Source organism: Apodemus sylvaticus, chromosome 10, assembly GCF_947179515.1.
Source record: "Apodemus sylvaticus chromosome 10, mApoSyl1.1, whole genome shotgun sequence".
Lineage (NCBI taxonomy): Eukaryota > Metazoa > Chordata > Mammalia > Rodentia > Muridae > Apodemus > Apodemus sylvaticus.
In genome coordinates this window covers 39,897,923-39,919,116 of record NC_067481.1, presented here as the reverse complement: position 1 = coordinate 39,919,116, position 21,194 = coordinate 39,897,923, and the positions used below count along the sequence as shown (strand labels likewise).

The following is a 21,194-nucleotide window of genomic DNA, read 5'->3' as shown; positions in this document are numbered from 1 at the left end:
TCTTGAATTTTTTGTTAGCCTTTCCATTCTTTATTTTTTTCTTTTTTTTAAATAATTTTATTTTCTATATTCTTTGTTTACATTCCAAATGATTTCCCCTTTCCCGGATCCCCCCTCCCAATATGTCCCATAAACCTTCTTCTCTCCATCCATTCTCCAATGACCTCCCTCCTTTTTTTCTCTGTCTTTATATTCCCCTCCAATGCTAGATCAATCCTTTCCAGGATCATGACCTTCTCCATACTTCTTCATGGGAGTCATTTGTTATGCGATTTGTGCCTTGGGTATTCAGGGCTTCTGAGCTAATTAATATCCACTTATCAGAGATTGCATTCCATGTGTATTCTTTTGTGACTGGGTTACCTCACTTAGGATGATATTTTCCAGATCAAACCATTTGCCTAAAAATTTTGTGAATTCATTGTTTCTAATTGCTGAGTAGTATTCCATTGTGTAAATATACCACATTTTCTGTATCCATTCCTCCTTTGAGGGGCATCTGGGTTCTTTCCAGCTTCTGGCTATTATAAATAAGGCTGCTATGAACATAATGGAGCATGTGTCTTTATTGCATGCCAGAGAATCCTTTGGGTATATGCCCAGGAGAGGTATAGCAGGGTCCTCTGGAAGTGTCATGTCCAGTTTTCTGAGGAACCACCAGACTGATTTCCAAAGTGGTTGTACCATCTTACAGCCCCACCAGCAGTGGAGGAGTGTTCCTCTTTCTCCACATCCTCGCCAACACCTGCTGTCTCCTGAGTTTTTGACCTTAGCCATTCTGACTGGTGTAAGGTGAAATCTCAGGGTTGTTTTGATTTGCATTTCCCTAATGACTAATGATGTTGAGCACTTCTTAAGGTGCCTCTCGGCCATCTGAATTTCTTCAGGTGAAAATACTTTGTTTAGATCTGTACCCCATTTTTAATAGGGTTATTTGGTTCCCTGGGGTCTAACTTCTTGAGTTCTTTGTATATATTGGATATTAGCCCTCTATCAGATGTGGATTGGTGAATATCCTTTCCCAATTTGATGGTTGCCGTTTTGTCCTTTTAACAGTGTCCTTTGCCTTACAGAAACTTTGTAATTTTATGAGGTCCCATTTGTCAATTCTTGATCTTAGAGCATAAGCTATTGGTGATCTGTTCAGGAACTTGTCCCCCCCTCCCCCATGCCCATGTCCTCTAGGGTCTTCTAGTCTATTAGTTTCTTTTCTATTAGTTTCAGTGTGTCTGGTTTTGCATGGAGGTCCCTGATCCACTTGGAGTGAAGTTTAGTACATGGAGATAAGAATGGATCAATTCGCATTCTTCTGCATGCTGACCTCCAATTGAACCAGCACCATTTGTTGAAAAGGCTATCTTTTTTCCACTAGATGTTTTTGGCTCCTTTGTCGAAGATCAAGTGACCATAGGTGTGTGGGTTCATTTCTGGATCTTCAATTCTATTCCATTGGTCCACTTGTCTGTCAATGTACCAATACCATGCAGTTTTTAACACTATTGCTCTGTAGTATTGCTTGAAGTCAGGGATACTGATTCCCCCAGAATCTCTTTTGTTGTTGAGAATAGTTTTAGCTATCCTGGGTTTTTTGTTATTCCAGATGAATTTGAGAATTGCTTTTTCTAACTCTGTGAAGAACTGAATTGGGATTTTGATGGGGATTGCACTGAATCTGTAGATTGCTTTTGGCAAGATGGGCATTTTAACTATATTAATCCTGCCGATCCATGAGCATGGCAGATTTTTCCATTTTCTGAGGTCTTCTTTGATTTCCTTCTTCAAAGACCTGAAGTTCTTGTCATATAGATCTTTCACTTGTTTGGTTAGAGTCACACCAAGATACTTTATATTGTTTTTGGCTATTGTGAAGGGTGTCATTTCCCTAACTTCTTTCTCAGTCAACTTATCCTTTGAGTATAGGAAGGCAACTGATTTGCTTGGGTTGATTTTATAACCAGCCACTTTGCCGAAGTTGTTTATCAGCTGTCTGAGTTCTCTGGTGGAAGTTTTCGGGTCACTTAAATAGACTATCATGTCATCTGCAAATAGAGATAATTTCACTTCTTCCTTTCCAATTTTTATCCCCTTGACCTCCTTATGTTGTCTAATTGCTCTAGCTAGAACTTCAAGTACTATATTGAAAAGATATGGAGAGAGAGGACAGCCTTGTCTAGTCCCTGATTTTAGTGGGATTGCTTTCAAGTTTCTCTCTGTTTAGTTTGATGTTGGCTACCAGTTTGCTGTGTATTGCTTTAACGATGTTTAGGTATGGGCCTTGAATTCCTGTTCTTTCCAATACTTTTAGGATGAAAGGATGCTGAATTTTGTCAAATGCTTTTTCTGCATCTAATGAAATGATCATATGGTTTTTTTCTTTGAGTTTGTTTATGTACTGGATAGCATTGATGGATTTCCTTATATTGAACCATCCCTACATTCCTGGGATGAAGCCTACTTGATCATGGTGGATGATCGTTTTGATGTGTTCTTGGATTTGGTTGGCAAGAATTTTATTAAGTATTTTTGCATCAATATTCATAAGAGAAATTGGCCTGAAGTTCTCTTTCTTTGTTAGATCTTTGTGTGGTTTTGGTATCAGCGTAATTGTGGCTTCATAGAACGAGTTGGGTAGAGTTCCTTCTGTTTCTATTTTGTGGAATAGTTTGAAGAGTATTGGTGTTAGGTCTCCTATGAAGGTCTGATAGAACTCTACACTGAAGCCATCCGGTCCCGTGCTTTTTTTGGTTGGAAGACTTTCTATGACCCTTTTTATTTCTTCAGGTGTTATGGGACAGTTTAAATGATATATTTGATCCTGATTTAGTTTTGGTGTTGTATATCTGTCTAGGAAACTGTCCATTTCCTCCAGATTCTCCAGTTGTGTTGAGTATGGGCTTTTGTAGTAGGATCTAATGATTTTTTGAATTTCCTCAGTTTCTGTTGTTATATCTCCCTTTTCATTTCTAAGTTTGTTAATCAGGATACTGTCTCTGTGCCCTTTGGTTAGTCTGGCTAAAGGTTTATCTATCTTGTTGATTTTCTCAAAGAACCAGCTCCTGGTTTTGTTGATTCTTTGTATGGTTCTCTTTGTTTCTACTTGATTGATTTTGGCCCTGAGTTTGATGACTTCCTGCCTTCTACTCCTCCTGGGTGAAATAGCTTCTTTTTGTTCCAGGGCTTTCAGGTGTGTCATTAAGCGGTTAGTGTATGCTCTCTCCATTTTCTTTTTGGAGGCACTCAGGGCTATGAGTTTTCCTCTTAGCACTGCTTTCATTGTGTCCCATAGATTTGGGTATGTTGTGTCTTCATTTTCATTGTGTTCTAAAAAGTCTTTAATTTCTTTATTTCTTCCTTGACCAAGGTATTATTGAGTAGAATATTGTTTAGTTTCCACATGTATGTGGGTTTTCTGCTGTTTTTGTTGCTATTGAAGACCACTTTTACTCCATAGTGATCTCATAGGAGGCATGGGATTAGTTCGATCTTCTTATATTTGTTGAGGTCTGTCTTGTGACCAATTATATGGTCGATTTTGGAGAAGGTACCATGAGGTGCTGAGAAAAAGGTATATTCTTTTGCTTTAGGATAAAATGTTCTATATATATATATATATCTGTTAAATCTAATTCGTCCAAAGCTTCAATTAGTTTCATTGTGTCCCTTTTCAGTTTCTGTTTTCCTGATCGGTCCATTGAGGAATGTGCAGTGTTGAAGTCACCCACAATTATTGTGTTAGGTGCAATGTGTGCTTTGAGCTTTAATAAAGTTTCTTTCATGAATGAAGGTGCCCTTGCATTTGGAGCATATATGTTCAGGATTGAGAGTTCTTCTTGTTGTATTTTTCCTTTGACCAGTAAGAAGTGTCCCTCAGAGTCCCTTTTGATGACTTTGGGTTGAAAGTCAGTTTTATCTGATATTAGAATGGCTACTCCAGCTTGTTTCCTGAGACCATTTGCTTGTAAAATTGTTTTCCAGCCTTTTACTCTAAGGTAGTGTTTGTCTTTGACTCTGAGGTGTGTTTCCTGTATGCAGCAAAATGTAGGGTCCTGTTTACGTATCCAGTCAGTTAGTCTATGTCTTTTTATTGGGGCATTGAGTCCATTGATGTTAAGAGATATTAAGGAATAGTGATGGTTACTTCCTGTCATTTTTGACGTTATTTTTTAAATTTGATTGGTTAACTTCTTTTGGGTTTGATGAGAGAAGGTTACTATCTTGCTTTTTCCAGGGTGAAGTTTCCCTCCTTGTATTGGTGTTTTCCTCCTATTATCCTTTGTAGGGCTGGGTTTGTGGATAGATATTGGGTAAACTTGGTTTTGTCATGGAATATCTTAGTTTCTCCATCTATGGTGATTGAGAGTTTTGCTGGATATAGTAGTTTTGGTTGGCATTTGTGTTCTCTTAGAGTCTGCATGAGATCTGCCCAGGATCTTCTAGCCTTCATAGTCTCAGGTGAAAAGTCTGCTGTGATTCTGATAGGTCTTCCTTTATATGTTACTTGGCCTTTTTCTCTTACTGCCTTTAATATTCTTTCTTTGTTTAGTACATTTGGTGTTTTGATTATTATGTGACAGGAGGTATTTCTGTTCTGGTCCAGTCTGTTTGGAGTTCTGTCGGCTTCTTCTATAACCATGGGCATCTCTCTCTTTAGGTTAGGGAAGTTTTCTTCCATAATTTTATTGAAGATATTTGCTGGCCCTTTAAGTTGTAAATCTTCACTCTCATCTATGCCTATAATCCTTAGGTTTGGTCTTCTCATTGTGTCCTGGATTTCCTGGATATTTTGGGTTACAAGCTTTTTGCATTTTGCATTTTCTTTAACTGTTGAGTCCATGGTTTCTATGGTATCTTCAGCATCTGAGATTCTTTCTTCTATCTCTTGTATTCTGTTGTTGATATTTGCATCTATGTCCCCTGATTTCTTCCCAAGGTTTTCTATCTCCAAAGTTGTCTCCCTTTGAGTTTTCTTAGTTGTTTCTACTTCTGATTTTAGATCCTGGATTGTTTTGCTTAGCTCCTTCACTTGCTTGTTTGTGCTTTCCTGTAATTCTTTAAGAGCTTTTTGTGTTTCCTCTTTCATGACCTCAGCCTGTTGACCAAAGTTCTCCTGTATTTCTTTAAGTGATTTTTGCGTTTCCTCCTTATTGGCTTTTGTATTCTCCTGAATTTCTTTCAATGATTTTTGTGTTTCCCTTGTAAGGGCTTCTAACTTTTGATTCATTGTCTCCTGAATTTCTTTAAGTATGTCCTTCATGTGTTCCTGCACCAGCATCATGACCAGTGATTTTAAATCCAAATCTTGTTTTACTGGTGTGATGAGGTATTCAAGACATGCTATTAAAGGAGAATTGGGCTCAGATGCTGCCATATTGCCTTGATTTCTGTTAGTGACATTCCTGCGTTTGCCTTTTGCCATCTAGTTCTCACTGGTGTTAGTTGGTCTTGTCAATGCTGGACTCACCAGTGCAAGCTGCCTCTTCCCAGGTGGCCTCTGGTGCACAGCTGACCTCCTGCACTGCCTGGAGACAGGGTGCTGTTGCCTAGGCTGTTCAGATCCCGAAGCAGACACCTGAAGGCTCCTGCCGGGGCCTGCTGGACTCACCAGAGCACACTGACTCCTCCCAGCTGGCCTCCAGATGCCCCCTCTTGCCTCTTGCAGGACCTGGAGATGCAGCCCAGGCTGTTCTGGATCCTGAAGTGGCGATCTGAGGGCTCCTGCCAGAGGCCTCAGGACTGGAACCTAAGCTAAGTGCCGCTGGAGCAAGCTGTGTGCTCCCTGTCTGCTTCCAGGTGCACCCCAGGTCTCCTGCACTTCCTGGAGACAGGGTGCTGTGGCCCAGGCTGTTCAGATCCGGAAGCAGATACCTGAAGGCTCCAGCCACGGCCTGCTGGACTTACCAGAGCACACTGACTCCTCCCAGCCGGCCTCCCAGATGCCCCTCTTGCCTCTTGCAGGACCTGGCGTTGCAGCCCAAGCTGTTCTGGATCCCGAAGCAGTGATCTGAGGGCTACTGCCAGAGGCCTCAGGATTCATATTTCTTGAATTTTATCAGAAATATTTTCCATGTAAATTTTCAACTTTACCTGAAAATGTTTATAATTCAACTTTCAATCAACTTAGAATCATTTTTATGACTGCCATTTTATGACTGCATTTTATGACTGCCATTTTATCTGTATAATTTTCTATGATAATCTTCGATTTCAACATGTTTTCCTATATATTTCTTCAATTTTATCAGAAATATTTTCCATGTAAATCTTCAACTTTATCAGAAAATGTTTATAATTCCACTTTTATTCAACGTAGGAATACATTTATGCCTACCATTATTATATCTATATAAAATTTTCCATGATAATCTTCAATTTTAACATGTCTCTCTACATTTTTCTACTATTTTATCAAAAATATTTTTCAGCCAGGTGGTTCTGTCGCATGACTTTAATCCCAGCACCTGGGAGACAGAGGCAGGGGGATTTCTGAGTTCAAGGCCAGCCTGGTCTACAGAGTGAGTTACAGGACAGCCAGGGCTACACAGGGAAACCCTGTCCCCTGTCCCCCCCAAAAAAAATGAAAAAAAAGAAATATTTTTCACATAAATCTTCAATTCTATCACAAAAAGTTTCTACTTCCTTTTTCAATTAATTTAGCAATGTTTTTATGTTTACCATTTTACTCTTTAATTTTCCATGAAAATTGTCAATTTTAATGTGTTTTTCTATATATCTCTTCTATTTTATCAGAAATATTTTCCATGTATATCTTCAGGGTTTCTAAAAAAAAAAAAAAAAAAAAAAAAAAAAAGACAGGGTTTCTCTGTATAGCCCTGGCTGTCCTGGAACTCACAGGCTGGCATTGAACTCAGAAGTCCGCCTGTCTCTGCCTCCAAGAGTGCTGGGATTACAGGTGTATGCCACCACCACCTGGCTTTCAATTTTATCATAAAATGTTTTTACTTATAAAATGTTTCACTGAAAGAACATGACTTAAAAAAAAAAAAAAGAAAAACCTGGAGCATTTGCCATGTTCCCCCCCAAAATTTTGGATCTTTGGTTGATGTAGGCATGGGAAAGGAATCACGCCCCTATGACCAGAAGTGCTGCAACAGTAGACACCATCCCACATACATTTCTCCTGAGTCCACATCACTTTAAAGTTAGTATACTCTTGTGTTTTGCTTTTCTATTGTGATGAGACCATGACTACGGGAACTTACAGAAGCAACAGTATTGGGGGCTTACAGGTCCAGTGAGCCCTTGATCATCATGGTGGGGAGCACGGCAACAGATCATTGTGGTTTAGGATGCATTGCCCTTTACTATGTAAAAACAAACTCACAGTGACCAAAGAGAAGAAAAGTAACCATGACCTAGGGCCACATGGTCCTAACCTGAGACATCTCACTCTTCTCCTCAGTCAGAGTTTTGACTCTTTCAGAAATACAAGTATTCCAGGGAATGAGAAGAGAATGACATTAATGCGAACATTGGTTTATTGAATGCCTTATATGCCAGGCAGGCATGTGCTAGAAAGGAGATTCAAAGGTCAGTGTAACTAGACTGCAAAAACATCCTGTGTGTCAGAATGAGCTCTGAACCAGTTTCCAGTAAGTTCTCACACTGGTGACTAGCTTTGCTAGGGAAGATGCCAGAGTGTAGATCAAGTAGGAGAAGTTTAAGTTAGGATAGAAAAAAACCACAAGAAAAGAAAGGCAGAATCAGACAGTGGGAGATGTGTGAGCCCTTTTGCAATATGGTAAATGATTGCACATGATAATTATGGTGTCTGGGTCAGGGACAACACTAAAAGATGTCCACATACAAACAGCAATGGGTTACCAAGCACAGAGACAGGGATGAACAACTCCAGCTTTCTAAGCAAAGAAACGGCCACGATCAAATCTATATTTCAGATGACTCACAGCCAGCCCTAGGGAAGGTAGATTCATTCCCTATAACCAGGACTGATGGCCAGCCCAAAAATATTTCTTCTGAATCCAGTGAGCCTGTGTGTGGTTCCTCACTAGCTCTAAAATTGCATCCTTAGAAGAGAAAGATCTATACTGTGGTGACAATATCCTAATGTGTTTCTGCCCAAACTAAACTGTACCTTTCTTCTTGTTGAAGAATTCCCATTTGTGCATCGTATTGATACTTCTGATCAGAAAAGCTATCCCTAGAGCTCCCACAAACACTGCTTAGGATCCCATCAGATTGAGGACAAGATCTTAATAAGTAATTCCTATCCCTCTGCTATGTCTGTACCTCCAGATATCATAGAGGATATGAGAATATTTTCTATTCTGTGAGTATAACTTGTTCAAACAATCAAAATGAGTTTAGCAGTTCCATAGAGCAGGTCTGCTGATGCTGTATTTACTGGGTGATCACTCAGGAGGAGAAGGAAGGTCTTGGAATTCCCTGTGATAGGCAATACAACACCCTGCTGGACTGGATATGGAACTCCAGGAGCTCAGCCATAACCTTCACAATGTGGGTTCTTCTTTCCTAGGGCTAGGAGCATATGGAGCCATCTCAGATGTTCTTCCAGAGATCAGTGCTCAACATCTGCACCAGGTGGGTCAGAACTTCTTACAACTCCATCTCCAGAGGGATCTGACACCTCTGCGTCCAGTGCACAAATGTTCTACCTCAAGGAAACATATAGATTAATTAAAATAAATTAAAAATATTTAAGAAACATTGATTAGAGCACCACTTTATGTCTATATTGGGAGTTAAAATTAACTGAAATATAAGCAAGAATTTTGGTCCATTCCCATCCTTCAATGTGAGAACTTGGCATTTGGAAGGTGCTTTTGATCTTCCCCCTTTCTTCCTGAATGGGGTACAAGGCATATCCAGGTTTGAGTGCTAGGATTTATGGAGGATCGCTGCAAAGGCTCAGTGAAGAAAAGGCAAACCCTTCCTGTTCAGAGGAGAACCTCAACAGCAAACAGTGAGCCTCCATTACCTTTACTAGATCCCCTAACTTCATCTGCAAAGTTAGGTGTCTGACGTCTGACTCTATCACAGCTCTGCTCCTGTGCCTCTCATGGTTTACCTTGGTACTTGACCTATGTCTCCTTCTATGTTGTTCCCGTGTTCTCTTTCTTCATGTTCACCCATCTGGACCTGCCATCCATCTGTCCTTCAGTTCCTTCATCCAGGCCTGGTCAGGCTCTTTGCTTCTGCAGTTACACTCACCCTGGAAGAATTGTTTTTAAGCTGATGACATGAAGTGGCCTCACTTGGAGCCACCAGTTTCTCCACCTTCTCCCCAACACCCTGGTTCATTCTCTCCTCAATCTAGATACTTCTTACATTTCTTTGTTTCTCTGCCTCTAAGGATTCTGAAACCTCTTGAATTTTTCTGTGGTCATTTGTTAGCCCTTTGCAATTATTTTCTGTGACACATGTTTATATGAACATATGAAGATATAGATAAAAATATATATTGTGTGTTATATAGTATGTGATTTGAGAGTTAATATTAATAATTAAAGTTGGAATAAATGAACCTCTGTTTGCCTGGGACAGAGCTGCCAAAGAAAGCAGAAGTTCCTGGCCAGTTGCTTCCATTAAAACTGCTGTATATTAAGCCAAATGGTGGCGGTGCACTCCTTTAATTCTAGCAGTAGGAAGGCAAAGGCAGGTGCATCTCTGAGTTTGAGGCCATCTAGTCTACAGGGCAAATTCCAGGACACCCAGTGCTACACGGAAAAACCCTGTCACAAAAACAAAAAAAGAAACAACAAAAACAAGAGAAAGTAACAAACTGAATTCCCACTGCTATATACTTTATATATGAATTTATATATGCATTGCATAAATTATAACATTATAAAAAAGAAGCCGTGCCGTGGTGGCGCATGCCTGTAGTCCTAGCATGAGGGAGGCAGAGGCAGGCAGATTTCTGAGTTTGAGACCAGCCTAGTCTACAGAGTGAGTTCTAGGACAGCCAGGGCTGTACAGAGAAACCCTGTTTTGAAAAAAAAAAAAAAAAAAACCAGGAAAAAAATGAATTTGCCTGTGTTTCTGATGATGTATGCATACAACAAAGGAGGAATGTTTCCTCAATCTGAAAGAAGGACTGGAAACAAACGGAGCAAGGCATGCTACCAAAGAAATCCCCTCAGACCTTGAGAAGAAACCCTACAGGGAGAAGGTACTGCAGAGCCAGCCACATGGTGTCTGGGCCTTTCCCACAGCTCTTGGACTGTTCAACTACAATTTTATTTCTACAAGTATATAGTGTGGAGAGCAAAAAAGGCAGGATCTCTGTTTGGAGACAAGGGACACTTCATGTTCTCCTAGGGGTCCCATCCCTCCACTGCTCACATACACAGCCTTCTGTATGAAGACCTGACTTATAGAAAAGAGTTGGACAGAGACAACCACCCATCATCGGTGAGTCTGCCTACTTACTTCCAACTAACTCTAGCCAGTTGGAATTCATTGAGTATTTTTTGCAGGAGTTACCTAACATCTGCAGGTAAGAGGGTCTCAGATTCCATGGTGTTTAGGAATCTCATCTGTAGAGCTGTAAAGACACAAGCCACATCTTTCCCAGAAGAATGATACCTCATTATGTGCTGGATATCCAGGAAGCCCCAGATTGGCTCTGACCATCCTCACTGGGCATCTCTGCCCCAGCACTTACTCTGAGATGCTAAGCTAAACAAAGAAATTTTTCCTTTCCTCATTATTCATACAAGGGACAAGATCTGGTGTAACAGGTATGATGAACTGAAATGTGTTGGTGACTCTTTCATGGTTATCTTTTGCATCTACCAAAGAACAATTAGAAAGAAGTTACTTATGAAACTGGAAAAGGTAGCCAGGTGACAGGCAGGGCCTTTCTGGAATGCTGTTCTTTTGATGGATTTCCCCATTGGCTGCCTCCTCCCACAACCATACTTCTAGCTTTACTGAAGCTATAAATTATTTTGTGTGTTCAGTCGATCCAGAGCCAACATGAAAACAGCCACAGTCTTGTTTCTGGTTGCTTTGATCTCTGTGGGGATGAACATTACCTGTGTTCTGTCTTGTCTCAAAAGTAAGTGTGTTAAGGGCATCCAAGCTGAAAAGAGAGGGGACTCTTCAAAGTTCACTAGGACCTGTGGATGTTCTATTACAGGGAAATCCATGTGGCATCTGCTTGGATCAAACTCGCTTCTTTTGGCCTATAAGATCAGTCTGATTTGAATCGCGCTTCCGCCATCTTTCCAGCTTCAGTCGGACAGGCGCAGAGACTCTTCTGGAAGGATCGCCGCGGTAGCCACCCAGGGAGAGCTGCAGGTCCAGTTCAAGCTCGTCCTGGTGGGCGACAGCGGCACTGGGAAGACAATGTTCGTGAAGCGCCACTTGACGGGCGAGTTTGAGAAGTATGTAGCCACCCTGGACGTGGAGGTGCATCCACTCGTCTTCCATACCAACAGAGGACCCATCAAGTACAACGTGTGGGACACAGCCGGCCAGGTGAAGTTCGGGGGCCTGTGCGATGGCTACTACATCCAAGCCCAGTGTACCATTATAATGTTTGACGTGACATCAAGAGTTACTTACAAGAACGTACCTAACTGGCATAGAGATCTGGTACGAGTGTATGAAAAAATCCACATTGTATTGTGTGGCAACAAAGTGGATATTAAAGACAGGAAAGTGAAGGCAAAATCTATTGTCTTCCACCGAAAGAAGAATCTTCAGTACTATGACATTTCTGCCAAAAGTAACTACAACTTTGAAAAGCCTTTCCTCTGACTTGCCAGAAAGCTCATTGGAGATCCTAACTTGGAGTTCGTGGCCATGCCTGCTCTTGCCCTGCCTGAGGTGGTCATGGACCCAGCTTTGGCAGCACAGTATGAGCATGATCTAGAGGTTGCTCAGACGACTGCTATCCGGGATGAGGATGATGACCTGTGAGAAAGTGAAGCTGGAGCCCTGCGTCAGAAGTCTAGTTTTATAAGCAACTGCCCTGTGATGTCAGCGGTGCAGCGCGTGTGCCACCTTATTTAGCTAAGCAGATCGTGTACTTCATTGGGATGCTGAAGGAGATGAATGGGCTTCGGAGTGAATGTGGCAGTTAAACATACCTCCATTTTTTTTTTTTTGGACTTGCATATTTAGCTGTTTGGAACAGAGTTGTTTCCTTTCTGAATTTCAAAGATAAGACCGCTGCAGTCGCATCACAACATCCAGTGGTGAAATCTTGTTTGTTACTGTCATTCCCATTCTTTTCGTTTAGAATCAGAATAAAGTTGTATTTCAAATAATCTAAACAAGTGAATCATCCCGTGTTTATAAGCATACTAAAGCCACTAACACGAGGGAGCTTGTGCCATATTAGAGTTTGAAATGCTTTTGCTTCTCACCTGTGGTCTATTCAGTTGTGTTCTCCTTGTGCCTACCTTCATAAGCATTTAGGTTGTCCTGTGATTCAGCTAGGATATCTGCCCTACCTGCATTTATCCAGGTAGCTTAACCTAAGAGAAGACCTTGTGTAAAAGTCAAGATTTAAGTACGTACTCATCAGATGTGGATCGCAGTTGGCAATTTCTGTAACTTAGGCCTTCAGATGTTAGAACTACAGTTAATGGAAGCTTGAGGGTTTTCTGAGACAGACGACATCTCTTCATGTCCATGTCTAATGTTGGTTCTCTAAGATGCCCTCTGCCTTCAAATTGTGGCTCCTGTGTTGAGTGGTACTCTCCAGAGGCAGGGGCAGGAGGATCTCTTGAGTTTGCTGCCAGCCTTGTCTACAGAGCAAGTTCCAGGACTGAAAGACCTGTCTCAGAAAAATTCATGGTAGGCTGTTACAGTGTTACAACAGCTGATTTTTTTCCTCCCAGGCGGTTTCTATAGGTTGTGCAGGAAAGGAAGGGCAAGGGGAGCTACACTGAAGGTAGGATGGGCTTCTCTGATAATGTGAATGTGTTGGTTGAGACTTAGGTGTGTGATTCCCGGCAGAACTTTGTTGTGCTAAGATGTATTTGCTCTGCTGGTCCAGTCTACCAAAGTTTCTAGAAGGGAAGATACCTTCACATGGTTGGTTTTTTTCTTTTTTCTTTCTCTCTCCAAAGAAGGTAGAGTGACTTAAAAACAGTGGGGGGTGGGGGGTGACAGGAGCTCACACTGTGCACTAGCTTCAGCAGACTGATTGATTGCAAGGTTCAAATGTGATGTATGTGCTGTGCTCTAATCAGGTGAAGACCCTCTCCCCTGACTGGGATGAAACCTCATTTAGGGATCTTGAATTAATACATTGTGTGTAAACCCGGTATAGAATTTAGAACCTTTATGACTTTCTGATTTTTGTAACGGTTAAATGTGGGAACTGCTTACGTGTGTTTAACCAGAGTGCAGGGATTTACATTATTTATTGGAAGAACTTAAATATATATCATTTCTACTTTGCCTCAAAAAACAAAAAACAAAAAAAAACCAAAAGAGTGATCACTCTACACTGTATCTTTCTTAAAGACAGAGGCTGGGGAGTAGTGTGAGAGAAGCTGACACAGAGACTAGGGCAGCTCTCCTAGTTTGTAGATGTGCCTTGCATTTGGGACATGTGAGAGCACTTGCTTAGAGATGAACCATGGGTCTGTTGGGATGAAAGTGTGTGCCTGTGGGAGTTTTTATGGCATCTTCTAAGGTCTAAAGAAGGGGCTGTGATGGTGGAAGGTTCTTTCTACTGAGACTGCATAGGCTGTGGAGAGAGAAAACTCTCCCAAGGGCCAGAATCAACAGTTGGGCTTAAGAGCAAGACTGGAGCTGGTGAAGCTGAGGGAAGAGCCCTCAGGTACAAAGGAGGATATAGAGTAAGCTAGTCTCCTCAGGTGATGAGCCTTCAGTTCTCTAGCATCACTTCTTAACCTTGTCTCTATGACATCTTCACGCTGCATAAACACCATTGTATAGTTCAGAATTAGAAAAACCAGGAACATGTCCCATGAATTTCCCAGGAAGTGTTGGCATTTATGTTGAACAATGCTCAGGAAATCAATCATGCCCTGGCAAAATGAAGTGCTGGCTGTAACAATGGCTGTGGTCATGTCTGCAGATCTCCTGGTTTTTAAGTGAGTGTATTCTCATGTTTTACTTTTCTATGTTGTAATCTGACACCATCACCAAGGCAACTTATAGAAGAACGTTTATTGGGGACTTACGACTTCACAGAGTTGACCCTTGTGGTAGAAAGCATGGCGGCAGGCAGGTAGGCATGGCCCTGGAGCATTGCCTGCAGGATTACATCTTGAGAAGCAATCCTGAGGCAGAGAGGAAGCTAACTGGGAAGGATACGGGCCTCTGAAACCTCCAAGCCTGTTCCCTGTCATACAATTCCTCCAACAAATCCTACCTCCCGATATATTTTCCCCAAGTTCCAAAAACTGTGAACTGGTTATTCAAATATATAAGGCTGGAAGGGACATTATCATCCTTACTACAGCATCCTGTCAAGGTATGTCTAAGGGAATGAGACAGTTCCCAGGGGACTTTCCTTGGACAGTCCCATGTTACTTTGTCCACTGGCTGCACACAAGAGTCTGGATGTGTGCAAGAGAAAGGAACTGGAAGAAGATGGAAGAACACCAGGTTAGATGATCTGTGTCCTCTCCACTGCAAAGACAGTTCCACCATGACCTAAGTGACACAAGCCACCACAGCTTAGATCCACATGGTCATAAACTGGGCTATCTCACTCTTCTCTCCTTCAGCCAAGGAGGTGTGACTCTGTCAGGAAAACAAGTGCTCCTGGTAAGAAGAAGACATTGAACTTAATGGGAACATTCATTTACTGAATACCTCATATGTCAGGCAGGCATATGTTTCAATGGCAATTCAAAGGTGAATGTAACTAGACTGTAGAAAGAGTCTGTGTGACAGCATGAGCTCTGCACCAGTTTCTAGTAAGTTCTAACAGCGGTGCCCGCCTTTGTCTGGGAAGATGTCAGAGTAGAGCTCGATAAGGAGACGCTTAAATTAGGACACGCAAAGCCCACCAGACAAGGGGGGTCTCGGGTTCAGACACTGGGAAGAGTGTGACCCTAGTTGGGAGTTGGGAGATTTGTTGTTCCAGATAAATGTGTTATCTGGGTCAGAGATTATAAAACAAGCCCACACCCAGTCAGCAATAAGCTGCCAAGCACAGATTGAGGTCTGAACAAGGAGAAATTTCTTAGCAGAGGAAATGGCACGATCAAATTTGTATTGTAGATAACTTACAGTCACATGGAAGATGGATTTGAACTTCATAAACATGACTGATGGACAGCCCCAGAAGATTTCTTCCGAATCCACAGAGCCCCTATTAGGCTACTATCTAGCCCTAGAATTGCATCCTTGGAAGAGGAAGATCTATACTGTGGTGACAATTTCTTAATGTGTTTGTGTCCTAAATAAACTATGCTTAGCATTCTTCTTGTAAAGTTCTTATTTTCACATCCCATTGACTTTTCTGATCAGCAGAGCCATCCCTGCAGCCTCCCATGAACACTGAGCTCTCACGATCCCAGCAGTTCCAGGACAATGTCCTCCCAGGTAATTCCTCTCCCCCTGCCTTGCTCATATGTACCAACAAGCCAATGGACATATGTATATTTTCTGGGGCACTCTTGTACATAAGTCCGGTCAAGCAAGCAAAATGAACTGATTATATCTCATAGAGTAGACCTGCTGGAACTGCATTTATTTAATGAATGATAATACAGGAGGAGCAGGTAGGGCTCAGGAATTCCCCATTGTAAAGCAATACAACATCCTGCATCAGTGGATATCAAACTCCTAAGACACGAGCATGACCTTTGGGGTATGGGTTCTTCTTAGCATGAGTTAAGAGGATGGGGAGCTGGCTCGTTGGTAAATAGCACATACTGCTCTTCCAGAGAACCTCATCACAGTTGCAAGAGTCCACATGAGGTGACTCAGAACTTACTATTACTCCAGGTCCAGGTGGGATCTAACTAACACCTCTGGCCTCCTCAGACTCCTGCATTCAGTGCAGGTATAACAATAAACCTCACCACACATGAACATAATTTAAAATAATGCTTAAAAATGTGAGAGGGATACATTTAAAAACCTAACTTCCTGTCTATATTGGAACTTAAAACTCAACTGAAATGCAACCAGGAATTTGAGGTCTATTCCTATTCTACAAGGGCAGTATTGTGATCTATGAGGTGCTTTTCTTCTTCCCCTGGTCTTACTGGATGGGGTGTGAGCCATGTCCAGGTTTGATTGCTGCTTCTCTCTGAATTGTTGGGGTTCCTGGAGGATGCAATAAATACTTCTTTGTATGAGTATGAGATCATCACTCATACCAGAGCCAAGCAGTGATGGAAGGAGGAACACAGTGCTAAACTGTGTTCTTAACTTTTTTTCCGGGTTATTATTTGAACCAACAAAGGAACAATACTCTAATTATAATTAGAAACAAGTCAGATGTGAAATATAAAAAGAGCCAAGTTCTCAGCATGCACCACTGGAAAACTCTTTATTCTGTATTTCCTGATTGACTGCCTCCTCCCACACCCATGCTTCTACCTTTACTGAGGGTATAAATTGCTCTGTGAGTTCAGCTCAGTCAGAGCCAACATGAAGACAGCCACAGTCTTTGTTCTGGTAGCTTTGATTTCCATGAAGATGAATATTGCCTGGGCTCTGTCTGATTCCAAAAGTAAGTGTGTTAAGGGGATCCAAGCCGAAAGCAGAGAGGGCTCAAAACCCACTAGGACCTGGGGATGAACTAACACGGGAAAGCCATGTACACACTGCTTGGATCAAACATGCTCTCTTTGGGCTATAATAGTGATCACTCTGCATTTCTTGGCTTAGAGAGAGAGACAGAGACAGAGACAGAAACACAGACAGAGACACAGAGACAGACAGACAGACACAGACAGACAGACAGACGGATGGAGGGAGGAAGGCTGGGAGGGAAATGTATCTGACAGAAGCTGGGATAGCGATCAGGGAAGCTCCCTTAGTTTGGAGATGTGCCTTGCATTTGAGACTTGTGAAAGCACATGCTCAGAGGTAAAGCATGGGCCTGGTGTGATGAGAGTGTGGCTGTCATTAGACATTTTATGGCATTTTCTAAGGTGTAATGAAGGGGCTGTGATGGTGGAAGTTTCCTTCTACTGAGGCTGTATAGTCAATGGAGGGGAAGAACACTCTCCCAAGGGCTTAAGTTGGGCTTAAGAGCAAGACCAGAGCTGGTAAAGCTGGGGAAAGATCCCCGGGGTGGATTGGAGGATCTGTAATGAACTAGTCTCCTGCAGATGATAAGCCTTTAGACCTCTAGCATCAATTCTCACCCTTGCCTTACTGACTGCCTCAGGCTCCATAAACACCACTGTATGTTTCAGCATTAGAAAAACCTGGAGATTGTCCTAAGCTGCCCCCAGACAGTTTTGGAACTTGTGATGAACGATGCTCGGGAGATGAATCATGCTCTGGCAAAATGAAGTGCTGCAGCAACGGCTGTGGTCACGACTGCAAACCTCCTGTCTTCTAAGTGAGTATAGTCCTATTTCTTACTTTTCTATTGTTGTGATAGGACACCATAACCTAGGCAACTTACAGAAGAAAGTTTATTGGGGACTTACAGGTTCAGAGAGTGAGTCCATGACCCTGGGGGTGGAACGCACGGCAGCAGGGAGGTAGGCATGGCCCTGGAGCATTGCCAGCAGGCTTACATCTTGAGAAGCAATCCTGAGGCAGACAGGGAGCTAACTGGGAAGGATATGGGCCTCTGAAACCTTCCAGCATGTACCCTGTCATATAATTCCTGCACCAAATCCATACCTACCAAAATATTTCTCCAAAGTTCCATAGACTGTGAATTGGTTATTCAAATACATAAGGCTAGAAGGGACATTATCATCCTTACTACAACATCCTGTCAAGATATGTCCAAGGGACTAAATCAGTTCCTAGGGGGCTTTCCTTGGACAGTCCCATGTTGCTTTGTCCACTGGCTGCACACAAGAGTCTGGATGTGTGCAAGAGAAAGGAACAGGAAGAAGATGGAAGAAGGAAGGACACCAGGTTACCTGATCTGTGCCCTCTCCGCTGCAAAGACAGTTCCACCATGACCTAAGTGACACAAGCCACCACAACTTAGATCCACATGGACATAAAATGGGCTATCTCACTCTTCTCTCCCTCAGCCAAGGAGGTTTGACTCTCTCAGAAAAAACAAGTATTCTTGGGAGGGAGAAGACAATGAAGTTAATGGGAACATTCATTAACTGAACACCTTATATGTCAGGCAGGCATGTGTTTCAATGGAAATTCAAAGGGGAATATAACTAGACTGTAGAAACAGAGCTATTCACTGGTTTCTAGTAAGTTCTAACAGTGGTGACTACCTTTGTCTGGGAAGATGCCAAAGTAGAGATCTACTAGGAGAAGCAGAAGTTAGGACATACAAAGCCCACCAGACAAAGAAGGCAGGATCAGACAGTGGGATCAGACAGTGTGGTCCTCCTTGAAAATTTGGAACATGATTAAAACAGAAAGCTCCAGTATCTAGGTGGAAGACTCTACCTCAAGCCCACATCCAATCAGTAATGAGCTAACCAGCAGAGAGTAGAGGCTGAACAACTAGAGGTTTATAAACAGAGGAAATATCATGATCAAATCTGTATTATAGATCGCTTACAGCCATGTGGCAGATGGATCTTTATAAGCATGACTGATGGCCAGCCCCAGAAGATTTCTTCTGAATCTACAGACCCCATGCTTGGCTCCTCCCTAAACCTAGAATCATATCCTTGGAAGAGGAAGATCTATACTGTGGTGACAGCTTCCTAATGTGTTTGTGTCTAAAATAAACTATCCTTAGCATTATTCTTGTTGAACAGTTCTTATTTGTGTATCATATTGACTAATTTATGAGAGCTATCCCTGTAGCCTCCAGAGAGTCCATGAACACAGACAGAGCCCTTAGAATCTCAGCACATCGTAGACAAGGTCCTCCCAAGTAATTCCTCTTCCCCTGCCATGTCTGTATCTACAAACAAGACAGAGGACATGAGAATATATTCTGGAGGCATTCTTTAACATAAGTCTCATCAAGCAGTCAAAATGAAGTGAGCATGTCTCACAGAGCAGGCCTGCTGGAGCTGCATTTATTTACTGGGTTATGACACAGGAGGAGCAAGAATGGCTCAGTAACTCTATATTCTGAGGCAATACAACATCCTGAAAGACTAGATAGCTAATTCAGGAGTGTGACCATGACCTTTGTTTGGGGTGTGGGTTCTTCTTAGCATGAGTTAAGAGGCTGGGGAACTAGACCTGTGGGTTCTGAGCACGAGGTAAGCTGGAGAGCTGGATCAGTGGCTAATACTTCATACTGCTCTTCCAGATGACCTGAGTTCAGTTCTTAGCATCCATTATCAGGTGGCTCAGAACTTCCCTTAACTCCAGCTCCAGGAGTGTCTGCTACCTGTAACCTCCGGAGTCATCTGCTCTCATGTGCACCTATTACCACCCCAACATAATACATGTAATTTAAAATAATTTTTCAAATTTTTTAAGAAGCATGAATTAGAAACACCGGTTCCCGTATACATTGGGAGTTAGAACTTAACCAAAATATCTTCAGGAATTTGGGGCCAGTTCCTATGCGTCAAGTTCAGCACTGGTGCTTAGGCCTTCCCCTGACCTTACTGGATGGCATACAAGCCATGTCCAGGTTCGGTTATCTGGTTCTCTCAGCATTGTTTAGGGTTTATGGAGAATTGCTGCTAAGAATCAATGATAAAAAAGCAACTCTGTTTTTCCAGGGGAGAATCTCACCAGGAAACATTCAATGTCTGCTGTCTTTCCTAGATCCCTCAACTTTGCTGAAGTGTAGTGTCCTATGTCTAACTCTATTAAAGCAGTTCTCCTCTGCCTCACATGGCTTACCTTATAACTTAAAGGCCTATGTCTCCTTCTATGTACTTCCCCCTAGAATGTTTGCTCCATGTCTTGTTCTCTCTGATTCACTAGGCCCATTTCCTCCAGAAGCCTTGCTAAATGTATAGCTCTCTTTCATGTCAGTTCTGATTCCCAAGTACCTTGTTTTCCATCCTTCCCTGAGTTCATATTTTCTCCTGAGAGCTCACCTTCTGTGTGTCTTCATATGCTAAATCCCAGCTTCTTACTTGTGTCTTCTTAGTGATTTTTATGGACTCATGTGTGGCATCCCGCCCAACAGAGTAGGATATCCCATCATAGGGAGGGCTATTATCAACTGGGATCATTTAATCTCAACTTGTCGATCACATAGAGTCCGGTCGGTGACTCTGTATCTCAACCTCTCTGAAGCTTTCAGTTTGGGTTCAACCAGACAAACGAGCTGGCTATACATTAAGAAGGCTTGGAATTGGTTCCTGTGGTTGGGGCTTGCCTTAGCAGCTACAAACCTGAGCACACAGACACATGAGATTTTCAGCTTCTGAATAGAGGTGTTCCGGATAGCCCCAGGAGACATTTCTCGCCTCAGTCTGTAAAATTTTATCTTACAGAGTTAGCTGGGGCCATGGCGGCACTTCTCCAAAGAAGAAATTTATTTAAATGGTTAATAATTACATAATCACATGGGATTTTGACTTAGTTGGGTATGTGTTACATGTCTATGATCCTAGCACTCTGGGAGACTGAGGCAGAAGAAGGGCAAGTTCAAGGCCAGCCTAGGCAAATTACTGAGACTTTATCTCAAAATAAAAAGTAACATGGAGCCTGAAGAAGCCAGGTGGGACTTCCAGAGGAGGAAGGGGCACACCAACCCACCTACAAAACCTTTGACCCCAAATTTGTCCTGCCTAGAAGATATGCAGAGATCAAGATGGAGCTGATTGAGAGAAAAGCCAACCAATGATTAACCCAACTTGAGACCCACCCCAAGGGAGAGAGAGCCAACCCCTGACACTATTAATGATACTCTGCAATGCTTGCAGACAGGAGCCTAGCATAACTGTGTCCTCTGAGGCTACATCCAGCAGTTGATGGAAACAGATGCAGAGACCCACAGCCAACCAATAGACAGAGCTCAGAGAGTCTTGTGGAACAGTGGGGGGAAGGATTGAGAGAGACAGAGGGGTCAAGAACACCACAAGAAGACCTACAGAGAAAACTAACCTGTACCCATGGGGCTCACAGAGACTGAACCACCAACCAAAAAGCTTGCATGGGCT

At 42.3% G+C, this 21,194-nt stretch overlaps 2 protein-coding genes and 1 pseudogene across 2 annotated transcripts; all 3 read left to right on the top strand.

Moving 5' to 3' along the window:
- The first annotated feature begins 10,980 nt into the window (after window positions 1–10,980).
- Window positions 10,981–14,041, top strand: LOC127693833 (WAP four-disulfide core domain protein 18-like). Its single transcript, XM_052195020.1, has 2 exons — window positions 10,981–11,062; window positions 13,929–14,041. The coding sequence occupies exons 1-2, from the start codon at window positions 10,981–10,983 to the stop codon at window positions 14,039–14,041; spliced, it is 195 nt and encodes a 64-aa protein (XP_052050980.1).
- Window positions 11,212–12,106, top strand: LOC127693830 (GTP-binding nuclear protein Ran-like; annotated as a pseudogene).
- A 2,533-nt stretch (window positions 14,042–16,574) lies between the features above and the next one.
- On the top strand, window positions 16,575–18,858 carry LOC127694586 (WAP four-disulfide core domain protein 18-like). The gene is made up of 3 exons (XM_052196099.1): window positions 16,575–16,681; window positions 17,373–17,521; window positions 18,662–18,858. The coding sequence occupies exons 1-2, from the start codon at window positions 16,600–16,602 to the stop codon at window positions 17,519–17,521; spliced, it is 231 nt and encodes a 76-aa protein (XP_052052059.1). The 5' UTR covers window positions 16,575–16,599; the 3' UTR covers window positions 18,662–18,858.
- The last annotated feature ends 2,336 nt before the right edge of the window (window positions 18,859–21,194 follow it).